The sequence below is a fragment of the Neoarius graeffei genome, chromosome 12 (genome assembly GCF_027579695.1).
Source record: "Neoarius graeffei isolate fNeoGra1 chromosome 12, fNeoGra1.pri, whole genome shotgun sequence".
Classification (NCBI taxonomy): Eukaryota; Metazoa; Chordata; class Actinopteri; order Siluriformes; family Ariidae; genus Neoarius; species Neoarius graeffei.
The window spans coordinates 20459229-20479696 of NC_083580.1; the positions used below are offsets into that span (position 1 = coordinate 20459229).

At 40.2% G+C, this 20468-nt stretch overlaps 1 protein-coding gene across 2 annotated transcripts in view; it reads left to right on the top strand.

Annotated features, from left to right (window-relative positions):
- The first annotated feature begins 603 nt into the window (after positions 1 to 603).
- Positions 604 to 20468, top strand: part of p2rx4a (purinergic receptor P2X, ligand-gated ion channel, 4a) — a 40510-nt gene continuing 20645 nt past the window's right edge. Inside the window, exons 1-4 of one of the 2 annotated variants that reach the window (XM_060935642.1) lie at positions 604 to 1075; positions 6991 to 7138; positions 11916 to 11987; positions 15369 to 15441. In XM_060935642.1, the coding sequence (XP_060791625.1) occupies positions 948 to 1075; positions 6991 to 7138; positions 11916 to 11987; positions 15369 to 15441 (421 nt within the window). In that variant the 5' untranslated portion in view covers positions 604 to 947. The remainder of the gene's footprint in view (positions 1076 to 6990; positions 7139 to 11915; positions 11988 to 15368; positions 15442 to 20468) is intronic. The other variant, XM_060935641.1, reaches the window with a different exon arrangement.

The following is a 20468-nucleotide window of genomic DNA, read 5'->3' on the forward strand; positions in this document are numbered from 1 at the left end:
GATAAGAAGCCAAAAGCTGCACAGAATGTTCTGGAAGCCCGTTTCCACACTGGGGGGAAGCCACATAGTATGCTATAATAATGAGAACATATACTATATGTCAATTATGACATGTCAATTACTTATTATTTCATAATAATGAGAACATTTTCTGAAAATTGTTCATATCTCATTATTATGAAATAGTAAGTCGTTATTATGAGAACTTAAGTCATAATTATTCGATACTAAGTCATAATTATGATGTCATTATTGTGATATCGGATTTCATTATTATGAGTGAGCAATTAAGTCATTATTATAAGATACGATTTCATTATTATGAGATAGGAAGTCATACTTGTGAGATACTAAGCCATTATTATCAGATAAGTCGTTTTTACGAAATAGCAAGTCATAATTATAAGCTACGTTCGATAGGCTCTTATTATTATGATAGAAATAACTGTGAGAAGATTCTCTCGTTATTTTGATATATTAAGTCATTATTATAAGAAACCTTTCCATTGTTATAGTGTCTGAAACAGGTTTCTATAGTATGGAGATATTTTGGAGGAAGAAGAAGAAGAAAAAAGTCAAACAAAATGGCGACTCCATTCATTTCTCAGACTCCGAGCAATGAAACACCTAAAACTTTGAACCGCCAGGGATTAGGAAATTATGTATTTACGTCGTACAAACAACTAAAACGAACAAGGCATAAGAAATTACACGATTTCATAGCTATCAGATTTTTTTGTTTTGCCTCATGAGCGAAACCGAAAGTAACCTTGATGTTTTCCCAGTGTGATAAATCAGAGCTCGGCGGGATGTGTTTAGTGCTCGGTGTTTGTGGCGACTCCTCGTGTTAATTAGTCACCAAACGCGTGACTTTCACGCAAGTAAGAAGAAGGGATTGTGTGCGGAGGTTTGTTTTTTCTCTCATTAGACTGGAAAAGAAGGACAGCATGGTGTGTTCTTCAGTCATCAGGTATTTCTTCGGCTACTCCACTCCGAAAATCTTAGTCATCCAGAGTAAGAAAGTGGGCGCTATTAACCGCCTGGGCCAGGCTCTGGTTATTGCATATATTGTAGGGTAAGTGTCATTTTAAAATGTCCATGTATGTTTAATTTTATTACGTTTATTTCAAATAGAGAAGAAAATCGCGCTTAATTTATATTTTATACACACACAAAAAAAAGACTGAATTTACCTCAGAAGCAGTGGAAAGTAAGAAGTTGCTAGAAGTCGCCAGGTGACACCCTGGGCTAATTTGCATATTAATTGATTCATCATTATCATTTGCATATGACATAACAAATGAGGGTATATGAAGAAAAAAAGCAACGTAGAATATAAGAGAATAAAATATAGTTTTATCAGAATATGAAGCAATGTTTTATCACTTATTTCTTTAAGTAGGAAACTCAACTAATTTTTTTTACAAATTTACAAAATGCTACCTTCTATCAAGAATATAGACAAAAAGAACTAGTCTAGTAGCTGTACGTTGTCGTGAAATGGATATGAAGGAAACAGTTACTGATGAAATAAAACTTATTTGGAAAAAGAAAATAGTTTAAAATGAGTGTGCAGGTGGGACAAACAAAGGTGCTCAGTGACTGGTTGGTGGGAACAGCGGTGCTCAGTGACTGGTTGGTGGGAACAGCGGTGCTCAGTGACTGGTTGGTGGGAACAGCGGTGCTCAGTGACTGGTTGGTGGGAACAGCGGTGCTCAGTGGGTTGGTTGGTGGGAACAGCGGTGCTCAGTGGGTTGGTTGGTGGGAACAGCGGTGCTCAGTGGGTTGGTTGGTGGGAACAGCGGTGCTCAGTGGGTTGGTTGGTGGGAACAGCGGTGCTCAGTGACTGGTTGGTTGGTGGGAACAGCGGTGCTCAGTGACTGGTTGGTTGGTGGGAACAGCGGTGCTCAGTGACTGGTTGGTTGGTGGGAACAGCGGTGCTCAGTGACTGGTTGGTTGGTGGGAACAGCGGTGCTCAGTGACTGGTTGGTTGGTGGGAACAGCGGTGCTCAGTGACGGGTTGGTTGGTGGGAACAGCGGTGCTCAGTGACGGGTTGGTTGGTGGGAACAGCGGTGCTCAGTGACGGGTTGGTTGGTGGGAACAGCGGTGCTCAGTGACGGGTTGGTTGGTGGGAACAGCGGTGCTCAGTGACGGGTTGGTTGGTGGGAACAGCGGTGCTCAGTGACGGGTTGGTTGGTGGGAACAGCGGTGCTCAGTGACGGGTTGGTTGGTGGGAACAGCCGTTTGGGTAAGTGCAACTCAGTCAGGCTTTACACAGTGGTGGACACCTGAGCAAACAGTCTTTCAACATTCATCATCATCATCAGTAGTTGTAATGTGAACCATATTGAGTGCAAAACAATTGTTAATGACTGCTCAAAAAGTTGTTAGATTTGTGGCTAGCTCTTTCTTCTTTTTAAAATTAAAGTCATTAAAAGTCTCTAAAAAGTTGCCACATCTATAGTGACCATCTCTAAGTTCACAACACTGGCCAAAGGAGCTTATGAGGGTGATTTTACGATTGGGGTGCAATTTGTGCCCCACAGGTACAGTACCAGTCAAACGTTTGGACACAGCTTCTGATTCAATGGATTTTCTTTATTTTTATTCATTAAGACACTTCATGTCTTAATCATGGACTGGCATTTGTCTTTACTTAGTTGAGCAATTCTTGACATAATATGGATTACTACAGTTGTGGAATAGGGCTATTTACTGTGTCTTTTATTATTTACTGTTTGATCTCAAGTGCATTAAGAAGGCAAGAAATTGCACCAATTTAACTTTTGATGAGGCACAGCTGTTAGCTGAAAAGCATTCCAGGTGACTACCTCATGAAGCTGGTTAAGATAATGCCAATAGTGTGCAAATTGTCATCAAGGTAAACACTGGCTACTTTGAAGAATCTAAAATATGAAACATATTTTGTTTAAAAAAAAAAATTTTGTTTACCACATGATTCCATTTGTTATCTGAGCACGAGTAGAATGGCGGCTGCCAGCGGCACCTTTGTATGCCTTCGACTCGGCCATGTTGAGCTGTATCCTTCATAATTAAGCTATTCAGCCGTAAGAGAGGATGATTCAAGCACTATTGAACTCATGGAAATGGTGCTATACAAGTTCATTATCGGTGTTATTTCAGAGGTTCGATGTCCGTCTTATTCTACAATGTAGAAAATAGTCAAAATACAAAAAAAGCTATGAATGAGTAGGTTTCCAAACTTTTGACTGGTACTGTTTGATTTACAAATATGTATTTAAAGTTAAAATAAATTTTAAACATGGATAAAGTTTCCTTCAGATAAACAACAAAAACACATCTGAACTAGATAGAGCTCGACACCAACGGCATCGACGGGGATGCCTCCGCCCGGTAGACTACACGCCTTATTAAGTTGTGATCTGGGGATGGACATTTGACCTCACAGTAATCTTGACCTGGTGAAATTACTTGTATTAGCCTTGGAGATACGGTGTTTGCAAGGTTTTCGGACAGACTTTTGACCTCACAGTGACCTTGACCTTAGACCTTTTGATCTCAAAATCTAATCAGTTTATCTTTGTCCCCAAATGCACAAATGGTGAAATTTCACCAAACTTCCTTTCAGTAGCCTTTGAGATATCGCGTTCACAAGGTTTCGGGACGGACACACGCATGCACGGACGTCTTGACCTTAGACCGTTTGACCTCAAAATCTAATCAGTTTATCTTTGTCCCCAAATGCACAAATGGTGAAAGTCTGGTGAGATTCCTTTCATCTGCCTTGGAGATATTGTGTTCACAAGGTTTTCGGACAGTCATTTGACCTCACAGTGACCTTGACCTTAGACCTTTTGATCTCAAAATCTAATCAGTTCATGTTTGTCCCAAAGCGCACAAATGGTGAAAGTTTGGTGAAATTCCTTTCATTAGCCTTTGAGATATCGCATTCACAATGTTGCGGGACAGACGGACAACTTAAAAACATAATGCCTCCTGCACCTTATGGTGGCGGAGGCATAAAAAAAGTGTGTGAGACATCTTAGTGACACGTTTTCCAATATTTCACTCCGATGATGTCACTTCCAGTGTTTTCCCGCTGACTAGATGAGTGTTGTCAAAATGGTGAATAAGTTCAAAGTTAAAATTATTTTGGTGAACTTGTTTTTTTTTCTCTTTGTGCATGTGTCCATATAATATAAAGAACATTTATACTGTGGCATGAACATATGACGTTTATCTTCTTGTGTTGAAAATATTTTCACTTGTTCACTTCACTCACTCGTGAAATATGTTCACCACTCGAAGATACGTAAACTTCATATCATGGCACAGCTTTGTAATATCCTCCCTCTCCCTCGTATATGCATGCATCTCTAACAATTCAAATATCCTGAAAAAGTTAAATTTTCTGTAATTTAATTCAAAAAGGTAAATGTTCATATATTCTGTTTTCATTACACATAAAGTGAAAGATTTCAAGCCTTTTTTGTTTTAAAGATTATGGCTTATAGCTCATGAAAACCAGAAATCCAGTATCTCAAATTATTAGAATATTTCCTAAGCTCAATCAAAAAAGGATTTACAATACAGAAATTTCCAACTTCTGGAAAGTATGTTCATTTTATACACTCAGTACTTGGTTGGGGCTTCTTTACCATGAATTACTGCATCAGTATGGCGTGGCATGGAGGCGATCAGCCTGTGGCACTGCTGAGGTGTTATTGAAGCCCAGGTTGCTTTGATAGCAGCCCTCAGCTCGTCTGTATTTTTGGGTCGGGTCTTTCTCATCTTTTTCTTAACAGTACCCCATAGATTCTCTATCGGGTTCAGGTTAGGTGAATTGGCTGGCCAATCAAGCACAGTAATAGCATGGTCTGCAAACTATTTGGTAGTAGTTTTGGCACTGTGGGCAGGTGCTAAGTCTTGCTGGAAAAGGAAATCGGCATCTCCATAAAGCTTGTCAGCAGATGGAAGCATGAAGTGCTCTAAAATTTCCTAGTAGACGGCTGCGTTGACTTTGGACTTGATAAAACACAGTGGACCAACACCAGCAGATGACATGGCACCCAAAATCATTACAGACTGCGGAAACTTCACACTGGGTTTCAAACACCTTGGATTCTGTCCCTCTCCACTCTTCCTCCAGACTCTGAGACCTTGATTTCCAAATGAAATGCAGAATTTACTTTCATCTGAAAAGAGGACTTTGGGCCACTGAGCAATAGTCCAGTTCTTTCTCTCCTTAGTCCAGGTAAGACACTAATGATGTTGTCTCTGGTTCAGGAGTGGCTTGATATTAGGAATGAGACAGTTGTAGCCTGTTTCCTGAAGATGTCTGTGCGTGGTGGCTCTTGATGCACTGACACCAACCTCAGTCCACTCCTTGTGAAGCTCTTCCAAGTTCTTGAACTGACTTTTCTTGACAATCCTCTCAAGGCTGCAGTCATCCCTGTTGCTTGTGCACCTTTTCCAGCCAGCCTTTTTAGCAATGACCTTCTGTGGCTTACCCTCCTTGTGGAGGGAGTCAATGATTGTTTTCTGGACAACTGTCAAGTCAGCAGTCTTCCCCATGATGGTGATTGCGTGTACTGAACTAGATTGAGAGATACATGGTATTTATACTGTTTTACTCAAAATGAAAGGATTCTAAAATGGAGATTTTTAAAAATCTTTTTTTGCGCTGTAGGTCGTAAGTATTAAAATAGAAAAATGCTTGAAACATTTAGTGTAATGAATCTAAAATGTATTACATTTTCACTTTCTCAAATAACTGATGGAAAATATTGAACTTTTTCATGTTATTCTAATTGTTTGAGGTGTGTGTACACACACACAGTACTGTGCAAAAATCTTAGGCACCCTATTTTTTTCATGCAACCTTTGTTACAGATTTCTATTTTATGACTTCTACATTATCGAGTCAGTACAAAAACATTCGAGTTCCAAACGTTCGTTTTCCAGCACAGAATTAAATGTTGGAAGGGAAAAAACATGTTTATATCTGAGCAGCATATTACATAAGAGACCACTTTTCAGATTAAAAAAGAAACCATATTTTAAACAAAGGGTTGTCTCACACCAAATATTGACTTTCATTTATTATGGCTTACTGGGGTTTATAATTTTTTTTTTTTAATGTTGAAACATTTAATTATTTTTAGAGCCATTTTTGGTCTACAGCATTTCTTTACATGTGCCTAAGACTTTTGTGCAATGCTGTATATTAACAAATTAAGTTGACCTGATAAAACATGAAATATCTTGGGTTCATACTGTCTGCAATGAAATACTAGTCAAAGTAAACTTAGAAATTGCTGCTTTCTTTTTTATGCCTCCACCACTGTAAGGTGCAGGAGGCATTATGTTTTCGGGTTGTCCGTGCGTCCATCCCGAAACCTTGTGAACGCGATATCTCAAAGGCTAATGAAAGGAATTTCACCAAACTTTCACCATTTGTGCGCTTTGGGACAAACATGAACTGATTAGATTTTGAGATCAAAAGGTCTAAGGTCAAGGTCACTGTGAGGTCAAATGACTGTCCGAAAACCTTGTGAACACAATATCTCCAAGGCAGATGAAAGGAATCTCACCAGACTTTCACCATTTGTGCATTTGGGGACAAAGATAAACTGATTAGATTTTGAGGTCAAAAGGTCTAAGGTCAAGGTCACTGTGAGGTCAAATGTCTGTCCGAAAACCTTGTGAACACAGTATCTCCAAGGCTACTACAAGTAATTTCACCAGGTCAAGATTACTGTGAGGTCAAATGTCCATCCCCAAATCACAACTTAATAAGGCGTGTAGTCTACCAGGCGTGGCATCCCCATCGACGCCATCGGCGTAGAGTTCTATCTAGTTTTATTTGTATTTTCTATACTTTTTCTGATTTAGGGTTGTACCTGCGTAGAGTTGGTTAAATTGTGTGGGTTTATTTACTTATTTATTTTTTATTATAGTAAATACATTTTTAATATCTGCCTGCTGAAATAACTATCATTGCACAGATATGTGTGTGTTCTGAAGAAAGGCTACCAGGACACTGACTCCATTGTCAGCTCAGTCACTACCAAGGTGAAAGGTCTAGCACTGACTAACACAACGGACTTGGGTGTGCGGGTTTGGGACGTGGCCGACTACGTTGTGCCCCCTCAGGTACTCCATCGTTCTAAGAAAGAGAAGGTACCGTTGCGAGTAATCAAAACCCAGCCAAACAACCTGATCAGCCTATCCCTGTGTTCCAATACTGTTTTCAGCTTCCCTTGTAAGCTTCCACTAACCACTTTAGAAGAGGTGTGTGGTGGGAAGCAGGTTTTTTTAAATACACTGGTAAGAGTGGTGTTTACATGATTGCTTAATAGCTTTACATATTCACTTTCCTTTTCAGCTTGCTAACCAGTTACTGTGCTAATCACCAGGTAGAACAATGTACTGAGATTATATTGGTTTTCATATGCAGGTTACATAAAACCAGTCTGAACATCGCAAATCATGCATCCATCATGATCTATGCTGCGTATCCATCAGGGTTGTGGGGGAAGCTGGACCCAGTCCCAATCCCAACTGACTTCAGTTGAGAGGGAGGGTACACTCTGGGCATGTCACCAAACTATTGCAGGGCTAATGTAGATGAGAACAACCATTAACACCATGTAGAGTAGCCTGTTGAACTAATCCATATGTCTTTGGACTGTGGGAGGAAACCGGAGCACCTGGAGGAAATCCGTGCAGACTCCACACAGAAAGGCCCCAGTTGGCTGTGAGGTTTGAACCCAGAACCTTCTTGCTGTGAGTATCCAGGAAAGGCCAAGCCTTTGAGGAGCAAAGATGGGTTGAAGAGCTCTAGTTTGTCAACAAATGTGTGAGAATTATTGAAATGTGTAATAGCAATGTTCCTTAAAGAAAGATGCAAAGAGATTTGGATATTTCACCCTCTATGGTGCATAAGTTCATAAAATGATTCAAGGAATCTGGAGGAATTTGTGTGTAAAGGGCAAGGGCACAAGCCTAAGCTGAACATCTGTAATCTCAGATCCCTCAGAAGGCACTGCATCAAGAACCGTCATTCATCTACAGCTGATATAACCACATGGGCTCAGGATTACTTTGACAAACCTTTCTCAAGTATTACAATATGGAGTTACATCCACAAATACCAGTTAAAACTTTACTCTGCAAAAAGGAAGCCTGATGTTAACTGTGTGCAGAAACTCTGACATCTCTGGTTTCTGAGGCATCTGGGATGGACCATCACCCAGTGGAAATGTGTATCATTGTCAGATGAATCAGTTTTCCAGGTCCTTTTTTGTAAGAAATGGATGCTGTGTGCTCCGGACCACAGATGAAAAGGACCATCCAGACTGTTACCAGCAACAAGTCCGAAAGCCAGGTTCTGTCATGGTAATGGGGTCATGTCAATGCCCTTGGAAAAGGTAACTAAAGGTCAATTTATGCTGACAACCCAGTCCTCGCAGATAGCGTCGCAGATGGCGTCTGCGTAGCCCCCCCTTCGCAGACGCTCTGCGCGCACCTCCCAAAAATTGTGACCACCGCAGAAGCCTCGCAGACGAGAGGGTTCTGATTGGTCCACTCTACATCCGCTGTACACGCACTTCCGCTTCCCTACTTTCCCGGTTTGGTTTGTTTTCACGACCGCCATTTTTAAAAACACGAGTGAAGATGGAGCAGCACGAAGAGCGGTTGATCGAGGAAGTGAGGAAGTACGTACATCTATACGACTCCAGTTCTAGTCATTATAAGTAACCAGAGGATAAACCCTCCACTAACCACACCCACCAACTACTCCTAGCGATTTCGCGACTTCGCGCCCCCTTGCGTTGTGGCGGTGAATAACATCGCGCACGCCTATTACTCCCCGCTCAACGATAAATTACAACTGTCTGCGAAAAGCTATCTGCGAAAGCCTTGTTGCAAGAGCATGCAGAGGCCCTTACACTTCTGTGATGGCAGCATAATGCAGAAAGGTACATTGAGATTTTGGAGCAACATGTGCTGCCTTCAAGATGACAACTTTCCCAGGGATATTTCAACAAGACAATGCAAAACCACATTCTGCACACGGTTAAAAGGTGTGATTGTGGAATAAGAGGGAGCCTGTCTCCTCGGTCCCTGAGAAGAGAATGTGTGGAGAATTTTGAAATGAAAAATATGACCTTGACGATCCCGTACTGTTACACACCTTAAGACCTGTTTGCAGGAAGAATGGGCCAAAATAACATCTGAAATGCTTCATCACTTGGTGTCTTCAGTCCCTAAACATCTTTTAAGCGTTGTGAGGAAAAAATGGCAACACGTACAAAGTGGTAAATGCTTTACTGTCCCAACTTTTTTTTAAAGTGTGTTGCAAGAATGAAAGTGTGTTTTTAAAAAAAAAATTATTTTGGGAAAAAAAATCATGAGGTAAGACCTCACATAATATGCTGTTACATTATTTTGAGTGCAATACAGCTAATATGTTGTTTACAAGTCATTGTTTTCAGTTTTAATTTCAACTTCAACATACCATCCCAACTTTTTCTGATTTGGGGTTGTAGTTTATTCTTGGTTCCTCAAAGGAAGCTAATCTTAAGCCCTGTATACTATCTGAAAGCATATACCTTTGGACAGACTGATGTTGAAGCTTGTTGTTTCACCAAGCTGAAAAAATAATCAGTAACTGTTGCTCGACTGTCCTACATATTGTGGTCAGCGTTCTAAGATTATTGGACTTCCTGCTGTCCACCTGAATACTGTGTACGAGCAGCAGGCTAGCGGCCTGGCTCGTCGAATTCTTAAGGACTCGACTCATGCTTTGTTCCCGGCATTTGAGCAGCTGCCATCTGGTCGCAGGTTCCGCTGTCCGGCCTGTAAGACCCAGAGGAGGAGAGCAACCTTTTTTCCAAGTGTTATTCTCTTCTTGAACTCTAAGAAGTCTAAGACAGTTACAATAACTTAAGTCTTCTGTACAATACTCTAGTGCAATATCACCTTGTCACTTTAACTACAATGTCACTCTAATTATATTGTCATTTTTAATTTTACCCACGCGTCCTTTTATTTATTTGCCATATTTTATCTGCTGCCTTTTTTAAATTTATTTATTTATTTTTCTTTGTTACTGGCAACAGGCCTGCCATTGTATATTGTACATAATACGCTGTTTTTTTTTTCCCCCACCTATTTTTGTGATTTTATTCTTTTTGTGATTTTATTTTCTTGCTTTTTTAATGTACCGCTCTTCGGCCTTCTAATTGCCCTTCGGGGATAAATAAAGTTTTGTCTAAGTCTAAGCTTAGGGTATCTCATGAATTATTACATTACTGACAGTGTAATCATGTGATGAAGAAAAATTCTCATCATGCATTCAAGTTTTGGGTATCTGACAATCCATACATGAGCTAAGCTAATGGAATTGAACAGCTTTTCACAGATTGTGAAAAGATTTTCCCCAGCAAGCTGAAAGGGAGGATGTTTGTAAAACAGTATTGGAACACAAGATGAAGAGTGGGAGTGAATTTGGTTCATGGTGCTTCAAAATTGTTCTCCATATTTAATTCAGCTATCATTATTATTATTATAAGCTTTTTCATAAGTGTTCCACAGATTTATCATAAATGTTTGGTGTTATTAAGAATGTTCAATAAGAAATGAATTTAAAACCCAATTCTGGAATTCTGTACATCAGTGCAAGAGAAAAATTGTGATGCATCTAAGAAACAATTCTGTTTCCCTTCCTCTGTGAAGTAGGGCTGTGGTTGCACATGCACTAACTGACACACCACTGATAGATCTGTGTGGATCTGCTGAACTTTCTATCAAGGTTTCATATCATGAGTTACACTGGTGGGCGTGGTGTTGGGGTTGAGTACACGCTAATTTCAGATAGTTAACTTCATGTTTAGGTTATGTTAACATTTAAATAACTTTTTAGCTTCATGTGTATAGAGAAGATTCTGTGTGAGAGCGAAACAAATTCACACCAGTTAAAAGAAAAGCATACATGTGGTATTGTATTTCATTTGCATCATGTGGATAACGTGTTGCACTGAAAAGCAAAACGTTCGTTGCATTGCTTGATCTCTTTAGCGAGGAGCATTAAGGGATTTTTTTTTAAGTATTAAATGTTGTCATAAATGAATGTGAGCTACCTTTAAAAGCAATCCATGCCAATGTGTTGCATTTCACTGTGCAATAGATAAGCAGTCACAGATGTGATATTGGGATAATGTAACTCTGAGCTGTAAGTATTTTATTCATATTCACACTTAATTTGTTTTGAATAATAAGTCTGAGACGCTTGATGATTTAAAGTTTTGGTGATCAATGCATCAGTACATGAGTTCGGCTTGGGATTGGACAGTGATTGCATTTCAGTGTAGCGTGACTGCAATACACCGATCAAAGTGAAATGCAACTGCCGAGTATATTCACTTCAAGTTTAGCATTTAATTCTTAAAAAAGCAGTCAACTAAATCGATCATGCATTGTAAACAGTGATTTATAGTGTACCATTATTTCTGCATGTCATTAATGAATACGATAACGTTTTTACAATTTTTTTTTACTAGTATGACCTTCTGTCTGGCACAGAATCTTCTCCCTACATATGAGGCATCATTTACTGCTAATTCCAGTCAGAACTGCGACTTTCATATTGCAGAATCAAGCCAATTGAATGCCTAATTCATAAAAGACCAGCAAGTTATACTATGCAAATATAAACCTTCTCTAATCTCTTGGTGTGTTTTATTTGATTCATTTCCTTGTATTCTATAGCTACCAGTGTGTGCTACTAAAAGTTTGCCTCTCTTGCTGTAGATAACAAAAGGAAGTGAAAACCATTGTACTACTTGGTTTGTCTGTTGAGAGGGTGGTCAAACAGATTTCTGATTTTGTGTGTGTGTGTGTGTTTTGTTTGTTTTTTCTGTATCAGGAGGAGAATTCGTTCTTTGTGATGACGAACCTGAACATCACACCCAACCAAACACAGTCACGATGTGCTGAGGTGGGATTTTATTCCTGATCTACACCCAGTACATACTAATGATATCTAACAGAATAACATGGTCTTCACTTAACTTCCTGTTGTATTTGTGCATGTCACCGCGCTGTACGCTTCTTGTCTTGATTTAGCAAAGGTTGAGCAGAAAGCAGTCTATACTGTGCACGCTGTTTGACTTGGCTTATCTCCTCATTTCTTTTCAACCAAGAAGTGAGACTTTGTGGGTAGAGGCTGATCTCATGCTCATCTCTCACAATGATTTTACACCATTCTAAATAGCTTTCACAATGAGCAAATTATTTTCGATGGAAAAATCTATAGTACCAGTCAAAAGTTTGGACACCCCTACTCATTCATAGGTTTTTCTGTATTTTGACGATTTTCTACATTGTCGAACAATACTGAAGACCACAAAGCTATGAAATAAACAGAACTTCTACAGTATGGAATTACAGTGGTGCTTGAAAGTTTGTGAACCCTTTAGAATTTTCTATATTTCTGCGTAAATCTGACCGAAAACAACAACAGATTTTCACACAAGTCCTAAAAGTAGATAAAGAGAACCCAGTTAAACAAATGAGATGAAAAATATTATACTTGATCATTTATTTATTGAGGAAAATGATCCAGTATTACATATGTGAGTGGCAAAAGTATGTGAACCTTTGCTTTCAGTATCTGGTGTGACCCCCTTGTGCAGCAATAACTGCAGCTAAATGTTTCCGGTAACTGTTGATCAGTCCTGCACACCGGCTTGGAGGAATTTTAGCCCGTTTCTCCGTACAGAACAGCTTCAACTATGGGATGTTGGTGGGTTTCTTCACATGAACTGCTCGCTTCAGGTCCTTCCACAACATTTTGATTGGATTAAGGTCAGGACTTTGACTTGGCCATTCCAAAACATTAACTTTATTCTTCTTTAACCATTCTTTGGTAGAACAACTTGTGTGCTTCAGGTCATTGTCTTGCTGCATGACCCACCTTCTCTTGAGATTCAGTTCATGGACAGATGTCCTGACAGTTTCCTTTAGAATTCGCTGGTATAATTCAGAATTCATTGTTCCATCAATGATGGCAAGCCGTCCTGGCACAGATGTAGCAAAACAGGCTCAAACCATGATCCTACCACCACCATGTTTCACAGATGGGATAAGGTTCTTATGCTGGAATGTAGTGTTTTCCTTTCTCCAAACATAACGCTTCTCATTTAAACCAAAAAGTTCTATTTTGGTCTCACCCGTCCACAAAACATTTTTCCAATAGCCTTCTGGCTTGTCCACGTGATCTTTAGCAAACTGCAGACGAGCAGCAATGTTCTTTTTGGAAAGCAGTGGCTTTCTCCTTGCAACCCTGCCATGCACACCATTGTTGTGTTTTCCTGATGGTGGACTCATGAACATTGGCTAATGTGAGAGAGGCCTTCGGTTGCTTAGAAGTTACCCTGGGGTCCTTTGTGACCTTGCCGACTATTACACGCCTTGCTTTTGGAGTGATCTTTGTTGGTCAACCCCTCCTTGGGAGGGTAACAATGGTCTTGAATTTCCTCCATTTGTACACAATCTGTCTGACTGTGGATTAGTGGAGTCCAAACTCTTTTAGAGATAGTTTTGTAACCTTTTCCAGCCTGATGAGCATCAACACCTTTTTCTGAGATCCTCAGAAATCTCCTTTGTTCGTGCCATTATGCACTTCCACAAACGTGTTGTGAAGATCAGACTTTGCTAGATCCTTGTTCTTTAAATAAAACAGGGTGCCCACTCACACCTGATTGTCATCCCATTGATTGAAAACACCTGACTCTAATTTCACCTTCAAATTAGCTGCTAATCCTAGAGGTTCACATACTTTTGCCACTCACAGATATGTAATATTGGATCATTTTCCTCAGTAAATAAATTACCCAGTATAATAATTTTGTCTCATTTGTTTAACTGGGTTCTCTTTATCTACTTTTAGGACTTTTAAAAATCTGATGATGTTTTAGGTCATATTTATGCAGAAATATAGAACATTCTAAAGGGTTCACAAACTTTCAAGCACTGCTGTATGTGGTGAAAAAAGTGTTAATATAGTTCATATTTTTGATTTTTCAAAGTAGCCAGTGTTTACCTTGATGACGCTTTGTACGCTATTGGCATTATCTTAAACAGCTTCATGAGGTAGTCACCTGGAATGCTTTTCAATTAACAGCTGTGCCTCGTCAAAAGTTAATTAGTGCAATTTCTGACTTAATGTGTTTGAGACCTAAATAGTAAATAAAAATACAGTAAATAGCCCTATTCCATAACTGTAGTAATCCATATTATTTCAAGAACTGCTCAACTAAGTAAAGGGATGACATCCATCATTACTTGAAGACATGAAGCATCTTTAAATTAATAAAAATAAAGAAAAAAAAACATTGAGTTAGAAGCTGTGTCAGAACTTTTGACTGGAACTGTGTGTGTGTGTGTGTGTGTGTGTATGCTTGGATATTAGTAGTTATTCTATCCACATTCACTGGATATGAGCAATCGCGCGCTCTGATCGGCTATTCTACTACTAGGCTATTAGCTCCTATACCATGAGTAGAGAAAAACAAAATGGCAGCGCATGTTGCTGAACTAACCCAGAACGAAATAAAAACTCTACTCAAAATCCCAAAAACTACAAAAAAAAAGCAACAAAATATGGAATGAAAATATTTGATGGTAAGAATATATCGGGGTTTTTTTGAGTGGTTCAAAAGCTCAAGGAAGTTTGAAAATTACATAACTGAAATGTCCAAGGAAGAAGTAAATAAACGTCTAAAGCTATTGTATACCTCGGCAAGACGGCACTTTCTACAAAAAAAACCACAAGTCAATTTGTGCAGCCATCAATAGGTTTTTAAGAAGTCCGCCTAATAACAAAGCCTTGACAATAGTTGCTGACCCAGCATTTTCAGAAGCAAATGATGTTCTTGATGCCTTCGTAAAGGACTTGAAAAAAACAGGAAAAATTGCAGGAGTTGTACACAAGAAAGCAATGACCCAAGAATGTTTTACTACGCATGTATGTAATTTATCATGTGTCCACTAAGCAGAAATTATTTTTTTCAGATGATTTGGATAAAGTTTTTATCAAACTTGCAAAAAATAAATGTCTCTCAAAATTCAGTGAATGTGGATTGAATAAAAGTTGTTCCACTCAGTCTCATCGTACATGGCTTTTAGCTAACTCGGTGCTATGCACCTCTTCAGCCATCAACTCATGTACCACTCAATTTCGTGGAATAACTGTTAAATATCCCTTCATTGCATACTAGTTAGAAAGTCACGTTTTAAACATTTCAAGATGTAGTCTTATTAAACTTGACCTGTAGACTTTGTGAAATGAAATCATTCGACATATTGTTTCTTGTAGAATCCTGGACCTGAAACATCATGCGTCTCTGATCGAGATTGTAAGAGAGGATTTCATGACAGTCGACGAAACGGTAAGGTCTGGTTTTGAGTACAGGGAGATTTCTTAGAAAATCCTTCTTCCTTCTTCTTCCCCCTCCTCCTCTCGCATGACCATTATCATGTGGTAAACTTATAAAACGTCTCTGCTACATGACACAAGCTTCCCTGCATATCTGCACTGCCAAAGCAGCATGCGTACTGCAGATGCAGAGTAGTTGTAAATAACTTCATGATTTTCTTGTGAATTTTTGTTTGCTGTTTCAAAGCAAAGAATTGAAGTTGCCTAAATTAAAGGCAGAAATGCAAGCTGTTCTGCCAAGGCTTCTTAGAGTTGGATGATGGACAATGATCTAATCCCTAATTATTTGAGACCAGAACTTCTGTGACCCAGCACTTTTAGAGCCTTTCCTCAAAATCCTTATAGGCAAGTCTCATTTAGCAGCCATCTTGGTAACTTGGCTGGTGGTTATTTCAGGCTAACAAACTCTGGCCCCTGTGTAAATGAACAGTGAGAGGGCCATAACTGCACTTTCAATGACCACCAGGACATAACTTGATTTATCAAATTTGATAAATACCGGGGTGGCACGGTGGTGTAGTGGTTAGCGCTGTCGCCTCACAGCAAGAAGGTCCGGGTTCGAGCCCCGTGGCCGGCGAGGGCCTTTCTGTGCGGAGTTTGCATGTTCTCCCCGTGTCCGCATGGGTTTCCTCCGGGTGCTTCGGTTTCCCCCACAGTCCAAAGACATGCAGGTTAGGTTAACTGGTGACTCTAAATTGACCGTAGGTGTGAATGTGAGTGTGAATGGTTGTCTGTGTCTATGTGTCAGCCCTGTGATGACCTGGCGACTTGTCCAGGGTGTACCCCGCCTTTCGCCCGTAGTCAGCTGGGATAGGCTCCAGCTTGCCTGCAACCCTGTAGAACAGGATAAAGCGGCTAGAGATAATGAGATGAGATGATAAATACCGCTGAAAGGTACAACCCCGATTCCAAAAAAGTTGGGACAAAGTACAAATTGTCAATAAAAATGGAATGCAATGATGTCGAAGTTTCAAAATTCCATATTTTATTCAGAATAGAACATAGATGACATGTATATCAAATGTTTAAACTGAGAAAATGTATCATTTAAAGAGAAAAATTAGGTGATTTTTAAATTTCATGACAACACATCTCAAAAAAAAGTTGGGACAAGGCCATGTTTACCACTGTGAGACATCCCCTTTTCTCTTTACAACAGTCTGTAAACGTCTGGGGACTGAGGAGACAAGTTGCTCAAGTTTAGGGATAGGAATGTTAACCCATTCTTGTCTAATGTAGGATTCTAGTTGCTCAACTGTCTTAGGTCTTTTTTGTCGTATCTTCCGTTTTATGATGCGCCAAATGTTTTCTATGGGTGAAAGATCTGGACTGCAGGCTGGCCAGTTCAGTACCCGGACCCTTCTTCTACGCAGCCATGATGCTGTAATTGATGCAGTATGTGGTTTGGCATTGTCATGTTGGAAAATGCAAGGTCTTCCCTGAAAGAGACGTCGTCTGGATGGGAGCATATGTTGCTCTCGAACCTGGATATACCTTTCAGCATTGATGGTGTCTTTCCAGATGTGTAAGCTGCCCATGCCACACGCACTAATGCAACCCCATACCATCAGAGATGCAGGCTTCTGAACTGAGCGCTGATAACAACTTGGGTCGTCCTTCTCCTCTTTAGTCCGAATGACACGGCGTCCCTGATTTCCATAAAGAACTTTAAAATTTTGATTCGTCTGACCACAGAACAGTTTTCCACTTTGCCACAGTCCATTTTAAATGAGCCTTGGCCCAGAGAAGACGTCTGCGCTTCTGGATCATGTTTAGATATGGCTTCTTCTTTGAACTATAGAGTTTTAGCTGCCAATGGCGGATGGCACGGTGGATTGTGTTCACAGATAATGTTCTCTGGAAATATTCCTGAGCCCATTTTGTGATTTCCAATACAGAAGCATGCCTGTATGTGATGCAGTGCCGTCTAAGGGCCCGAAGATCACGGGCACCCAGTATGGTTTTCCGGCCTTGACCCTTGCGCACAGAGATTCTTCCAGATTCTCTGAATTTTTTGATGATGATATGCACTGTAAATGATGATATGTTCAAACTCCTTTGCAATTTTACACTGTTGAACTCCTTTCTGATATTGCTCCACTATTTGTCGGCGCAGAATTAGGGAGATTGGTGATCCTCTTCCCATCTTTACTTCTGAGAGCCGCTGCCACTCCAAGATGCTCTTTTTATACCCAGTCATGTTAATGACCTATTGCCAATTGACCTAATGAGTTGCAGTTTGCTCCTCCAGCTGTTCCTTTTTTGTACCTTTAACTTTCCCAGCCTCTTATTGCCCCTGTCCCAACTTTTTTGAGATGTGTTGCTGTCATGAAATTTCAAATGAGCCAATATTTGGCATGAAATTTCAAAATGTCTCACTTTCGACATTTGATATGTTGTCTATGTTCTATTGTGAATACAATATCAGTTTTTCAGATTTGTAAATTATTGCATTCCGTTTTTATTTACAATTTGTACTTTGTCCCAACTTTTTTGGAATCGGGGTTGTAGACTGCATTTCAGATTTTTCAAGTGTAGGTCATAAAAAGAATTTTCCCTGACACCCAATTATATTTGTTTAGTGAACTGAAAGCTACTGAATTTGATTCACAGAATTCCAATTTTATTAGTTTTTTTTTTGTATTTTATTTATTTATTTATTTATTTATTTTAAATGGAACAATTAAAAAAAATCGTTGGAGAATTTAGGGCCACATGGCCCTAAATTCTCCAACGATTTTTTTTTTTCCTGTTTCACCGTGACCCAATTCAAGATACTACGTCATGCATCACGTGGCGGGCTTTCCCCGTTTGCACAAGGCATTGTAGGATACAAATTTGAAACAGGAGAAGAAAATGGAGGATGTGTGCACGCGAATGAAACGTGAAGGACCGACTACAGTAACGGAAAGCGAGAAGAAAAGACGTTATGTTGCGAAGGAACGGAAACGCAGGACCAAACTAATAAATATCGGCGGTCAGCGAGCACCTTGGTGTGATCAGCTGTTCGTTTAGCAAGTTTCCCCTCTCGGGTAGCTGCGTGTGCGCGTTGTCTGCAACCAGTGGGAGATTTGGGGAGGGGGATGCAAGTCATGTGGAAATCACATGACTACTTCGTGGGTGGGGATTGGCTTAGCCTTTGGAGGTGATTGCTTTGTTACTGCAAAGTCTCACACGTGGCGATATCTCTGCATCAACTCGGCGACTGGCAATTTTATTTATTTATTTATTTTTAATTGCAGAATATCAAGCATGTTTGATACCTGCGATCTATTGCAAGCAACAATAAATCGCCATTGCAAATATCTGCACATGAAGCAATTTTTTGCTTGGGTCAAAAAGTTGCACGACCAAGTGACGGAAAATCGCTCGTGTGTGCCGGGCTTTAGACACAAAAAGTAAGTTGCTGAGCTTCTGGATGGAAAGAGTGTGTTGGAATGAAGGGGAGTTGGCTTTGGGCTTGAGTCTAAAAACAGCTGTTGAGTGCAGTGCAGTGAAGTGCAGGATTTTGAAGGGGTTAAAAGCCTACAATCACTTAAAACGTGAAAACACACCATTCTCTAAACAAGAGCCCACCCTGGAGAAGACTGGTGATAGCCTGTCAGTCTGGAGCTTTCTGACGATCAGAAAGTAATGCAGATCATCAGTTGGTAATGCACTGCAGGCTGATATTAAAGCTGCCTTAGTGAAACTGAAGTTGGATATTTTACTACAGCTGATCGAATGCCTGGTCCATTTCATGATGCGTGGTAAAAACTCTGCCACCTGCTGCTACACAGGCACTACTGTAGATCATCTTCTCCTGTCTGAAACATTAACTGGACATTCTGGTGATATTTAGATACATTTTTAGGCCATCATTAAAGCTGAAATTCTTGAATCTGTTCAGTAACTAGTCAGTTATGTCTGTTCAATGAAATGATTGCATAGTTTGCCTGGATGCATAGCCTGATCATGCAGCCCAACACTGCATGCAGTAAACTGCTGGAAATTTCCAGGTCCGAATGAACAAACCCAAACAGTACTTTCTGAACTCACTGCATGCCAGTTGCAGATACTGATTCTTTCACTTTAGTGACTCACTCCAAAAGGTAGAGTCAAATAAATCTGCCCTGGTGGTCTGGAAAAATGAAATGGGACATAAGGATAAGTATGTACCCATGGTTCTGCGACTGCAACATGTATAGGATACCCACATGGCGCCTAAAACCGAAAGGTGTCCGCATTAACTTTTTCAGCAGTTTACGCTACAGTAGCTCTTCTGTGGGATTGTACCATATGGGCAAGCCTTCGTGCCCCATGTGAATCAGTGAGCCTTGGCCAGCTGTGACTCTGTCGCCGGGTCACCGGCTGTCCTTCCTTGGATCACTTTTGATAGGTAATAACCACTGCATACCGGGAACACCCCACAAGATGTGCCATTTTGAAGATGCTCAGACCCAGTCATCTAGCAGTCACAATTTGGCCCTTGTCAAAGTCACTCGTATCCTTACACTTTCCCATTTTTTTTCCTGCTTCCAACACATCAACTTCAAGAACTGACTGTTCTCTTACTGCCTGATATATCCCACCCCTTGACAGGTGCCACTGTAATGACATAATCAATGTTGTTGTTCACTTCACCTGTCAGTGGTCATAATGTTAAGGCCCGGTCCCACTGGCCAATGGACACAAAACGTATGCAAAAAGGACACAGCGGACGAGCAAAATTTCGGGGGTGGCTCTATCCGTTTTCATCCGCTCCAGAAATGGACAAAATTGGCGAAAATTTGCGAAAACAGAACGGAAAAGAACGGACATGGGTAGTATATAGCGGGGATGTTAAACGCATGTTCATAGGAAGCCTAGCGGAAGAAAGCGGATGGAAGTGGATGACAGCTCCGAAGGGGTTACCGGTGATAACTGAGAAGCGGACGCATAGCAGAAAGAGCGGATGCATAGCGGATGAAGGGGATGCATCATGTACGCCTAACGGAAACA